Below are 12,093 nucleotides of genomic sequence, written 5' to 3' on the forward strand. Positions count from 1 at the left end.
TCAGTAGTCTTACCAAACCATCTGATATTCGGGATTCAAAGATTGAAACCATATTCTTAATCTTTAAAATATTCACAGCTCTGGGAAAACTGTAGTGCCAGAATGAACTGCAAAAGGCTTAGAGATTGTCCTTGTTCCAAGAAGATGTAATTCGACACTTGATGCATTTCAGTCACTTTTCCTTATATTTGTACTGTTTTACCTGGGTTCTTTGAAACCACTGCTCTTTTTCTCCACTTTTCCTTTATTTCATATTCTGCAGTGTAATTTTTTTAAAGAACTCAAGCTGTATCCTGGAAGGCTCTCATGTTCCTGAGGGGCTGCAATATGTCAATGCATGTGTGTAATTTTCTAATGAATGACATTTAACTAAGGAGTTACATCATTCCTGAAACTATCCCTGCAGTGTACTCGCTGAAGTGTATTGTACTGATGTTGAGAAAGGGACCATCAACAGACTGAAAAGTTAGTGGCCCTGACAGTGAATATATCTAGAAGTTGTTTCCTAAACATATCAACATCCCACCTTGTTCAGAGATCCATGTTTCAACCAAATATAATAATTAGATTCTACTTATTAGTGTTTGTTTTTTTATATCTACACCAAATGTAAGAATTTGCTATAATTAGCTGCAGCTTTCTCACCCACCACATAGTTTTTCGTTCTGTGCAGATCCCCTTAGGAGCAAAGCTGTCACTGCCACCTAGTGTTCTCAGAGCAGGTTTCTGGAGATTATGCTGAGAAAGTGTTTTCATGGTAAAACTGAATTCTTTCTCCAGTTTCTCAGCTAGTAGTAAGTCTCATGTAGCTCGCAGTACTCTTACAGTGTTTGTTACCTTTCCAATGTATTAATGCACTTTTCAGAATAGAGCTGTCTCGTTTCTTGCTGTGGAAAATTTAAATGATGTCGGCCCACTCCTTTCCTGGAGTATGTTTTCACCCTCTAAGTCCTATTTGGTCATGTAACTTGCACAGAAACTACTCCTGAGAATCATCTGACAGATTCCTTTCCCTACCTTATTCTTTCTTCTCCTTCAAATGATTATTCTTAGCAGAGATAAAAATGGATATAAAAATACATATTAACCAGCAACAGTTCCATCAACAGGTAGAGTTGTGTAGTTCCACATAAAAACTAGCAATCAGGTGGGAAATAAGTTCTGCTTATCCTGGGACACAGGTGTCACAGCCTCTTGTGGTCCTTTCCTCGTAACACCTGAGGGAAAGACATCAGTCTCTGCTCAAGAAAAGGACTCATTTCTTTTCAATACTTGATGATCTTGGGTGATATGTCATATGGGTTCCTACCAGATACTCATGCAGTGCTGTTACCATGAGATAGTAGTGGGTGTCAGGGTACCAGGCCTGGCTGAGGGCAAGTGGCAAGGCCCCTTTGGCTCAGACCTCAGCCTTCCACTTCCTCAGCACAAGCCCTTTTGTTTTCCATTTTTTCTTAACGAAGTGCCAGGAACTGACCACCTGGTACTTTTCTCAGCGGAGGCAGAGCTAACCGCAGAGCAGCTCACATATTTCACTAGGGCTGCAGACACATGAGCTGGAGCTCTGCTTGGATGTGTGCCCAAAGTTGCTTCCAGTCAGCCAAGTGGCAAACAGGAATGTGACTGTGTTGGGGAGCAGCTGGTTATGATCAAGCTGAAACCTCCTGAAGATCCAGCTTCCTATGCAGTATCTTTTTCCCCTACCAAATTTGTATGTTTACTGATATGAAAGACATTCATTGAGGTCTCCTTGCTTCCTTTGCATTCCCTGCTCCAGTGAGGCTCAGATCAGACCTTTGAAGCTCAGAGTACTCATACTCAACGGCTAGCACGTAATGAAGTCTCGTTATTTTGACACAACTTTCCATCAAGTTTTTACACTGAGAATAATAAGGACTAGGCTTAAATGTCCAGACCTTTATTTCACTGCAAAGTACTTAAGCTAATTAAGCCTAATATCAAACATTATTTTTTTCAGGCACATCATGTCTTTCAAAATTAATTTTTATATATAAATGAACCAATATCTGTTTATTATGCATAAAGAATTGTACTGACATTTTCTCTAGCAGTTTTATCAATATTATGTAACAGACTTTGATTTTAGTCCACTTCAAGTTTTTTTGTTTGTAAAGGTTTTTTTCAGCTCTGTTTCCTTGCATTTCTTTTGAGCATACTAAGGTCTGGAAATCAATAATTCACAGTTTTACAGTCAGAAGAGACCACCAAATCTGTTAGGTTACCTTGGCTGATCATCTCTGCCATGTAAATTACAGAGTTACACTTACCTAGCCCAGTACCAGCCTGGCAATTTATGTCTTTGTTGATGGGCTTTGCTTGGCAAGCCTGGTTCATTGAGTTAAATGTTGGGTTTGGGGAGGTGGCAGCAGGTAGTGTAGTTTTAATTAGTTATTTAGGATTCAAATTAATGTGGAGCCTCAATTTCACAGTATCTCTTAATAATTTCTCAGTAATTATAATGACTTATGGTAACTTAGCTCTTATTCTGCAGATAGAATGGTTGTTTCCTTCTTTCTCTGTCACCCTGTTTCTTTTCTATAAAATTCACGTTCTCAAACGAAAAAAAGTGAATCAAAATTTTGAATAGATATGAACATTTTAACAAATAAAATGCATGAGTTAGGGTCCTGGTTTTTTGATATTTTTTATTTGGGTTTTTTCTTTTTCTGTTTTTTTAAGCAATAGCTATGTTTTAATTTTATGACATAAAGTGTAGGAAATTAAAAATTAAGTAATTTCACAATGTTATTTTACTCCCCCTATTTATTTATTTATTTTTAAACTGAAAAATAATCAGCTTTATATCCTTTGAATTGATTAAAGATCAAACTATACCAGAAACTTACTGAAGCAAGTGATACAGACATTAAGAGTGACCAACATGAAAAAAGATATTCTTTCGAATATTTTGATTTGGATGGTCAGGTTCTCTGCTGGCACAGGTAGGCATAATCTCTGTAGACATACTTGAACTGCCTCAGATTACACCAGCTAAAAACATGGGCTGTGCTACCAGGTATAGCTTCATGCAAAGTTTCAACCTGTGTGATTCCCTTGCTGTTGCTGCTTTTCTAGTTTTTCCAGTGTCATACAGGATGATGATTTCTGAAGGAAGTATTCTTCCCTTTTGCTGTTTCTTCTGTCTGCATTTGTATGACACCTTCTATTTGTTTCAAAGATAATATGGGCATCCAGTTCCAAAAGAATATTCCCATTCAAATACCTTTGAATTCTCTAATCAGTTTTGCAGTCTGGTGTTATCCTCCTCAGGGAGTCACCATGCAGTCCTGACTCACTCATTACACATCTGAATTCCCAATACGTTAACAGGAATTTTACAAAGGTCTTTTTCTTGTGACATGTTAGGAGGTCCTTGGAAAGATGCTATACATGCTTACAGGAAGCAATGGTGCTCATGATCATATATGATGTCTGCAGTATCTCATTTTAATACCAGACAAACTTTATATGGTGTAATGCCCCTTGAAATGCTAATAATTACTTTTCTTCTTTCCTATTAAGTTAATTCAGTCCCAGACTGACATGCAGCTTGATAGTTCCATATATACAGTATACATCTGGTGACAGGTAGGCAGTGCTTGTTCACAGATCCTTGCTATCCTCTAATAAAGCTACATGCCCATATTATTATTTCCATGTACGACAAGCTGCTCTGCAGCCTACAACATAGCACTCAGCTGTAACTAGCACCAAAATATGGAGTTAGTATGCAGGACACGGATGATTCTGTTGCCCCAGATGCTGTATTCAAACTGCAGTGGTCCATTGAACAAGTAGAGGTAACCTAAGAAAAATGAAAGATTGTGAATATGAAACCTAAGATTATTTAACCCTGAGAAAACTGTGTCGCATTAAAATTATGCTATTTGTTTTCAGTGTTTATTAACTCTTTTAAATACAGTGTTTTAGCATTTAGAATGCTGAGATAAATTTTCAAAGGCTTTTGTTCTATTTGCCAGACTTAGATTGCTGTTTTAAAGTAACTGGTATTTTAACATAGTGGCAAGCTCTACATTTTATTACTATACAGCATTGGCTTCAGAAAATACAGGATTTGCCTGCTAATGTTTAAGACTCTGACTTGGAAGCATTCCTTGAAGAGTTGGATAGAAATGGGCTCCATTTTGTGGACACATGATAATACTCTTATAATACTTTGGGTTCCCTAAGCAAGAAGGTAAGTCTTTTTGGCTCCTTAAATATGGATGTACACTATTTACAAGAGCACCTTGAGAACAGAAGTGTTGATGTGAAAAAAATCAAAATTACAAATGACAGAATTTCCCACAAGACTAATGTCAAGTTCCAAGGACAACTGGTAATAAAGTTTCATTAAAAGATTTTATACCATTTCTTTCATAGACTGCATCCACTCTGTCACCAATTCCTGCAAAATCTTCCTCTATCAGCCTGGGGTAGCCTGCTTCCATAACTTCTGCCTCTTCATCGTAACTATATTAAACACAAAAGGAAACAAAATTTCAGAGGATTTAAACAGCCTGAGAGATTGCTCTGTGCCCTTTATAGTTTGCCCCATGTCAGACGCAGCCAGCAGCCATTCTCTGCCCAGACAGGTTGTTGAGTTTCCTTTTCTGAAGACCTTCAAATCCAGCCTTGACGCATTCTTGTGTTGCCTGCCTTGGTGATTCTGATTCGGCAGGGACTTGGACTAGGTGATGTCCAGAGGGCCCTTCCAACCACCACCATTCTGATTCTATAATTAGGTACTTTATGTCTACTGTGATAATGAAATTCAGGGCAATAAAAAAGGACACTCTTCCACCAGAAGTACGAGCTCAATAAACACAAAATTAATGAAGTTACAGTTTCAGAACGTATCTGTGAAGCAGTTGGAGATGATTGCACCTGGATGTATTTGTACTACAAGCCTATCCTGAGGCTGCTTGGCACAGAGATACTGGGAAGAGATGGTAATGTCTCAATTGTGCATCAGACCTGTCTGTAAGCCCCATTTGTGGGCAGCAAAACCCAGCCATCCTGGGTGTGATAGATTTCTTACTCTTACAGACAGCACTGTTACCACTGAGTCACACAAGAAATGCAAAGAAGCAAAATGGGAATTTTGTCCAAGAGACATGATCATATGACAAGCTCTCCTGGATTAGGGCACTTTAGGGCACTTCATTTTCCTTTCCTTTCTTGCACCCCTTCAGCTTTTAATGGTTGTGCCTATATGTGTATAAAAGTTTTGCATACACCTTTATGACATATTCTATAGCTATAGCACTGATGAAAACCACAGACTGGCAATGTGAGCCCCAGTCAAGTGCCTGATTTGAAACAGCCTGCTGATCATATACTTCTGGACAGGTTATGACTAGAGAGCCACCAGTCTGTCTCCAGCTTACCTCCAGTATTTATTTCCAGTAAAAAAGAGAGTCTTGCCAGTGTCTTTAATATGGACAGCTGCATCTATTCTTTTCATTTCTTTTGGGAACCCCATTTCATATATCTTTTTAGGAAAGTCTTCAACTATGTCATAGCCATTCAAAGCCCAGACTTTCTTTCCTGAAAAGAAGAACAAAATATTCATAAGTGTTTTGTAAAGACTCAACTTAGAAAGCAGAATAAAATGAGGATGCCATGATTCCTATTGTTTTTACAATTAACAGATTTTTAGGTCACTTATTTAGGAGGTATTGAACTCTTTATGTTAACTATGATCTGAGGTGTCTGAGCTTAATTATACATCTGTTCATTTACATATTGTATAGACTGGCACAGGGTGAAACCAATAGTTTTTTAAGCAAAGAAGCTAGGATATTTTGTTCTGTTGATTATCCTTACATTGCAAACCGAGCTTGACTAAATCTGTATATTTTTCTGTCGACAACAAAGTTGAAAACTCACCCTTAAACATGAACACAAGGTCTTTGACGGGGTTTTCATAAGCTGCATCTATTTTATTTGGAAGCTCTGGCCAAAAAGACTTAAGTAACACCAGTTCTGCCTCAACCATCTGAGGGTGCAGTCTCCAAAAAAACCTAGTTCAGAAACAGAAAATATATTTGAGGGTTCTTGTTATAGCACACAATAGCAGTATCTTTGATGTGCTATAATAAAAATTAATGATTTCTTTTTTTTACATTACATGGATTTTAAATATATAGATCCCCTTGTAGACCTCTCCTTTCCTAATAGTCGACTAGCTTGCATACCATCACACCAGTGATCATCTCCAACAACAACAACCTTTAACCCTTCTTTTTTATTTTTCATTTAGAATAAGGGAAACACTGCTGACTCATGTAAAGCTTCTGAATGTAGTATGATTTTCATTCAAATAAATGTTAGTAGATTGGTATATGTTGAAAAAGACGTGTACAAATGGTGCCCATCTTCAGCCACAGGCTCTCCGCTTTGTATCAGTGGGCAGTCAAGTCTGTAATTGTATTATAAATCCTGCCTAAAAAGGTGATGATGGAGTTTCTTAGAGGCATTTATACTGATTTGTGATTTCTTTTAATTTTATGTTTACTGAAATCTTTAGTAAAAAACAGAAATGGTGTTTCTGTTTGCTCAGATTTTATCCAGTACCCACCATCTATGATATGTAATTCTCTTTACCTGTCCTTGAAGACCAGCATTTCTCCACGAAGTTCTGTTATTGCATCAAGTGATAAATCTACATCACATTTCTCTGGCGTTTTCGGGTGTTTTGGGTTGGGATCTTTATCTCCAGCACCTGGAATAATATCAGATGATCTATGTTTGGCAATATTCCTTTCCTTTCTGTGGATCATGATATTGAATAGGACATGGAAGAGTTCCCAAACAGCATGATGAATACAAGTATAACAGACAAACAATTTGTACCAGCGAAGTTTTGTTCTCTCCTGTAGCCAATTACACTCATGGACTCTGCAATTCAGCCATGAAGATGTTAAACAGATTTGCTTTCTTTATCCTAAGTTTTTAAGGTCCCCCAAAAGTTTTATTCTTTCCATGATGAAACATGGATATTTCTGTTTCTCTCTTTAGATTGTTTTAGGCAGGTCAAAAAGTATAAAGACTCTGCCTCCTTCCCTCCTCTACAGGAGACAGCACAATGGCTTCCTTTATTTTTTTTTCTCTGAACTGTTAAAACTAAGAATCTTACATTCCTGAAGTCTAGTTGCCAAGAATCCAGTGAACTGGTCTTAGCCATCATGACTATTGCTGTTAAACATCTGCAGCTTTTTAGTAACTGTACAGTGCATCAGTAACAGGTTACAATGACACAGGAACAATATATATGTTATACAGACTTACCATAGAGCTCTTGGATCCCTTGCACATCATCATCAGGAAGCACAAACCCAGTTTTTCCAGTGTATGTATAAATTGGAAACATCAGAGCTCCAGGGTCTCTAGAATGTTCAAGTCCCAGTGAATGACCAAATTCATGGGCAGCAACAAGAAACAAGTTATACCCTGTAAAAAAACCACAGTGAAAGTAGTCTTGTATCATCACAGCAGACTTTGGTTAATCAGAGACTCCGTGCTCTAATATCTAGGACAATGAAGTAGTCAGCTGGATAAATGGGAAAGTTATGAATAATTTCTTGTCTTTTTCAAACTACCATGAGTTTTGTTTTAATATGGGCCTAATCAATTCAGTATCTCATAGCTGGTGTTCAGCCTAAATCTTATTTGACAGTGTTGTTCTCTAGGTAGATTTAGTTTTCTTGACATTTCTTAGCAACACTGTAAAGTTCTAGAGTGAAGTCTTGGTAGTACTATTTTTTTTTGTCAGGAATTCACCTCCAATAAAGAATCCACGTTGTATTTACTATTGCAGAAATTAGATTTCATGCCAGGAGGATGAAATAACACAGTGCTAGAAAAAAATAATAATGTTTTGTTCTATTAAAGCTCTGTCTTGAATGGGCAAGGTGAAGAATTTTCAGATTAAACGCAAATATATGATTTGCAGCTGAGTTAAGTATCTGCTTTATAAAGTCAGTAAGGTAATTCCCATCCCAGTCAAATGCCAAAATACTTTGTTTGTGGAATTTTTACATCACTTCACTAAGGAGGTGTGCATCTCAAAAATTATGCTAGACATATGTTATACTTGCATTTATGATTGGAGGTTAAATCAAGCATCCTATGAGTGGACAGTGAACATAATGACGAATGAACAGTAAACTGGTAAAACAAACTGTTTACACATATCAAATAGGACAAAATTGCCCATTACCATGTCAAATATTCTCTGGAACTTCTGTTACCTCTAGAATCATCTGACCAAGCTTCATCATCATCAAAATGAGCATCTCCTCCATAGTCAGGACCAGGGGGAAAAGCATGAGCCAGTAATCCAGAGGGTCCATCAAAGGGGTAAAAGTCACCATGTTCTATGAAACAGCATTCAAAACAATTAAACCAATTATCCCATCCTATTGACAGCAATGTAGCTGCACAGCAAAAATAATTGATTCTGTGTTACCTTTAGTGCCAAAGGAGATCATGATATCAGCTACACCGCTTCGTATTCTGGTGAAGTTAAGTGGTGTCACATCAGACCAAACTTTGAATGCTTTTTTGAAAGCTCTGTCTACTTCAGCACGACTCAGATCTGAAGTGTAATTCAGGATTCTACCAAACAGATTAATATCTCCAGTTAAATTGTGTGAATTTTTTAAAAGTGTAATACATTTTTATCTGACCATACACCTCATTTTGGTTTTGCCTATGTTCTTACTTTAAAACAAATCAATAAAACAAAAATAACCATTTCTGTTTTCATTAAAATCATTCAGACACATTAAAACAGCTTTTTGTAACTGGTTTCATATGCACCAGAAGACAGAAAATGACAGATATACTCTGCATGTAGTAAAACTGTATCAGTAACTTCAGATTCTTTATGCCATAAGAAATATGTCATGATCCTCACTTCCTGGTGGAGCAAAACATGATCCAAAAAGCATCAAGTAGGCTAGACTCATCCATATTAAAGTAATATTTATCATTAGATACTAAACTGAGAGAGTTCAGGGATTTCATATTTGGAATTTGCTAAAAGACCTCACATTACAGCTGTTCAAAACCCCCTGTTGACAATCTTGGTTTATTAGTGGAGAAGGAGCTACTATGTGGTCTTTCAGCACCATAGATTCCCAAGAGCAACTTTCTGTGGTCACAGTGCTGGGATTTGTCTGACCAAACATAGGTATCTACACCTAGACTAAGAAATGGAAGAGGCACAAGGATCAGTGATGCTTTCACAGCCACAATGCACTGACTGGTTTGCATCTACACAGCTTTGTCAAGGACAAGACCTATATGAAGCAGACACTAAACCAGGTCCAAAAAGCAGAGCTTAGAAGTGATTTAGAGATTAAGCACTGGGAGGATCAGTGGTGAGGTGCACAATCTTAGTCCCTGCCCCTCTTCCATTTGGCACCATAGATGTGCCCAGAGCGTCTACATGGAGGCCAGATGAGGATTTATTATTTTACCCCACACTAGCTTTCCCCCATGACAAAGTAAAATGGAAAAAAATGTTATATATTTCCTTGGGCTGTCAGATGGGCTTGGGGGCCCTTTCCAAAAGTGAGGCTGTAAGGATTTTAAACTGCAACATAAATTTTGTCAAACTCAAATAGGCCCTTCTTCCATCAACCTCATCTACTGAGCAACCTCTTCAACAAAGTACATGGAAGGAAGGTAATAACAGAAATAATTCTCAAAATGCCATGCATTTACCTGTACGTCAAATTACTTTTTGACCACTTGAGTTTTCTAGGGAAAAAGTTATATTCCCCCACATCTGGGACGCCACATCTTGGTTTCTGCATCAGCTCATATGTTTCTTCATCTAATTTGCCTGTCACCTCCAACCCAAAAAATGCCTGCATTTCTCGAAGTTTAGATGCCACTGTGTTGGCACTCTTCCTCATTATGCCAGCAGGATTTGGACGGAGATCATAGTGAGTCCTGAGGTAGCGCTAAGTAAGGGAAAAGAATTAATGAGCCTACTTTCCAAGCAGCTGTAACTACACGACTTACTATTTATAAAACATGCAGATGAATTATTTTATACTGTACCTCTGCAAACTGAAGGTCTTTCTCTGTGAATTCATGGCTATCTTCAAGGGGAATAGGTATTGTCAAGCTAAATGACAAACCCAACAAGAAAAAGAAGACAACTGAAAGTCTTGATTGTATCATGTTGGCTTTGTGAAGTCTGAAGCCCTGATGTTTCAGAGTGCAGTTACCTTTACTTTTATAGTCCCAACCAAGTGAGTCACCACTTAGGGACAAGTTAAAGCCTCCTTGTTGCTGAAAGTAAACATGCTTAGATGGCTACTTTTTTTTTTTTTTTCTCCTCCCCAACACTGTGGTTTAGGCATCTGTTGTCCCACCAAGGGCTCTGAAACTGTATCCTCCTATAAACATGGTCACTGGATGTTGACATAGGTTGTGGGAAAAAATGTGCAGAAGCAAAGTACACTTTTTTGATTGTTTTGCAATAATTTACACTGGCAATAACTTTGCAGTAACTTACCTTTCTTTGTGGGAAAAAATTGCCTTTAATAGACAATAAAAATACATAACAAGCTTCATGATTTTAAAAATAAATCCTCCCAACTTTTCAGCAGTTACACTAGTTCAACAGAAATTTTTAACAGCTGGAATATATCATACACACTATGGCTGTTTATAAGTGTTGCCTTGGCTGATAAGAGATAACATTACAAAATATACAATAGGATATTACATTTCCTTGTTTCTGCAGAGAAATACAACTCTAAAAGATTAACAGGAATTTTACTCCAGTGATCCTTAAAGTAACTTCCTATCTAGCTTTCAGAATACTTTACTGCTTGAGATGTACTCAAAACCATAAATACTAAATATCAGGGAATAGTTTCGAATATTTAGAAATTATTTTTAGTAGTAGTAAAGCAGGTCATGTAAAATGACTAGTTCATGCAATTTATCTTGTCCTCAAAAGCCAAGAATTTAACTTACATTATGAGAGGAGCACAGTCATAGATCAATGAGACAGCTACTACTCTTGAGAGAGAGAGGCAATATACTAGCTGTAGGTAGGCAATGAATCTGTTTCTCCAGAATGACAGAAGTACGTGATTTTTGACTTACAAGGTGGGTAATGGGACAAATCTGGCATTATGACAGGCATACTTCAGACAAACATACTTTGAATTATACTTCAAAGCTTAGATGATTTCTGCCTCCCCAGAGTCATTCTAATGTCAGCTGCTGCTAAGACTTGTATATCACACCACATGCCCACAAACATGGGCCCAAGGAGATATGCTATTTCTACTGAATTCACCTTTCTCTTTCATGGGGGTGGTTCCTGTATGGAAAACCTCAGGCAACTTCCTGGTAGAAAGTGGTATATACTTTCTGCAATACCCTACCTCGCCATGGATTATGTCTTGTTGACAAAACAGGAAAAGGACAAAAATCAGTGAAGTCAAATCTGCAAAAGCTCAATTTCTCACTCAAACAATATCACCCTTCTGTTTTATAATGACAAATGGCAAAATCAAATAAATCTGAGAGAAACAGTACCAGAAACAACTCAGAAATCTATGAGTAAAATTAATAGCTTAAAACTCCCACAGGTAACTTTCCTTTGAATTCCAAATTGAACAAAGAGCCATGAGGATGGTTAGGGGACTTGAGCATCTCCCCTGTGAAGAGAGACTGAGACCCCTGGGGCTGTTTAGTCTTGAGAAGACTGAGAGGGGATTTCATCAATGTCTATAAATATCTGAGGGGTGGGTGTCAAGTGGAGGGGGCCAGGCTCTTTTTGGTGGTTCACAGTGATAAGACAAGGAACAATGGGTTCAAACTAGAACATAGAAGATTTCACCTCAACATGAGGAGAAACTTCTTTACAGTGAGGGTGACAGAGCACTGGAACAGGCTCCCCAGGGTGGGTGTAGAGTCAACTTCTCTGGACACATTCAAAACCCATCTGGGTGCATTCCTGTGAAGACTACCCTAGGTGATCCTGCTTTGGCAGGGGAGGCCCTTCCAACCTCTAATGTTCTGTGATTCTGTGAT

The 12,093-nt window shown here is 37.8% G+C and overlaps 1 protein-coding gene across 1 annotated transcript; it reads right to left on the reverse strand.

Moving 5' to 3' along the window:
• Positions 1 to 3,725: 3,725 nt before the first annotated feature.
• LOC128974714 (collagenase 3-like) lies at positions 3,726 to 10,403 on the reverse strand. Its single transcript, XM_054391413.1, is given in 11 exon segments — positions 3,726 to 3,826; positions 4,391 to 4,494; positions 5,412 to 5,571; positions 5,914 to 6,047; positions 6,631 to 6,748; positions 7,315 to 7,476; positions 8,277 to 8,402; positions 8,495 to 8,643; positions 9,757 to 9,998; positions 10,099 to 10,356; positions 10,359 to 10,403. Coding segments are annotated over 11 exon segments (1,599 nt in total).
• Positions 10,404 to 12,093: the final 1,690 nt, after the last annotated feature.

Source organism: Indicator indicator, chromosome 1 (assembly GCF_027791375.1).
Source record: "Indicator indicator isolate 239-I01 chromosome 1, UM_Iind_1.1, whole genome shotgun sequence".
Lineage (NCBI taxonomy): Eukaryota > Metazoa > Chordata > Aves > Piciformes > Indicatoridae > Indicator > Indicator indicator.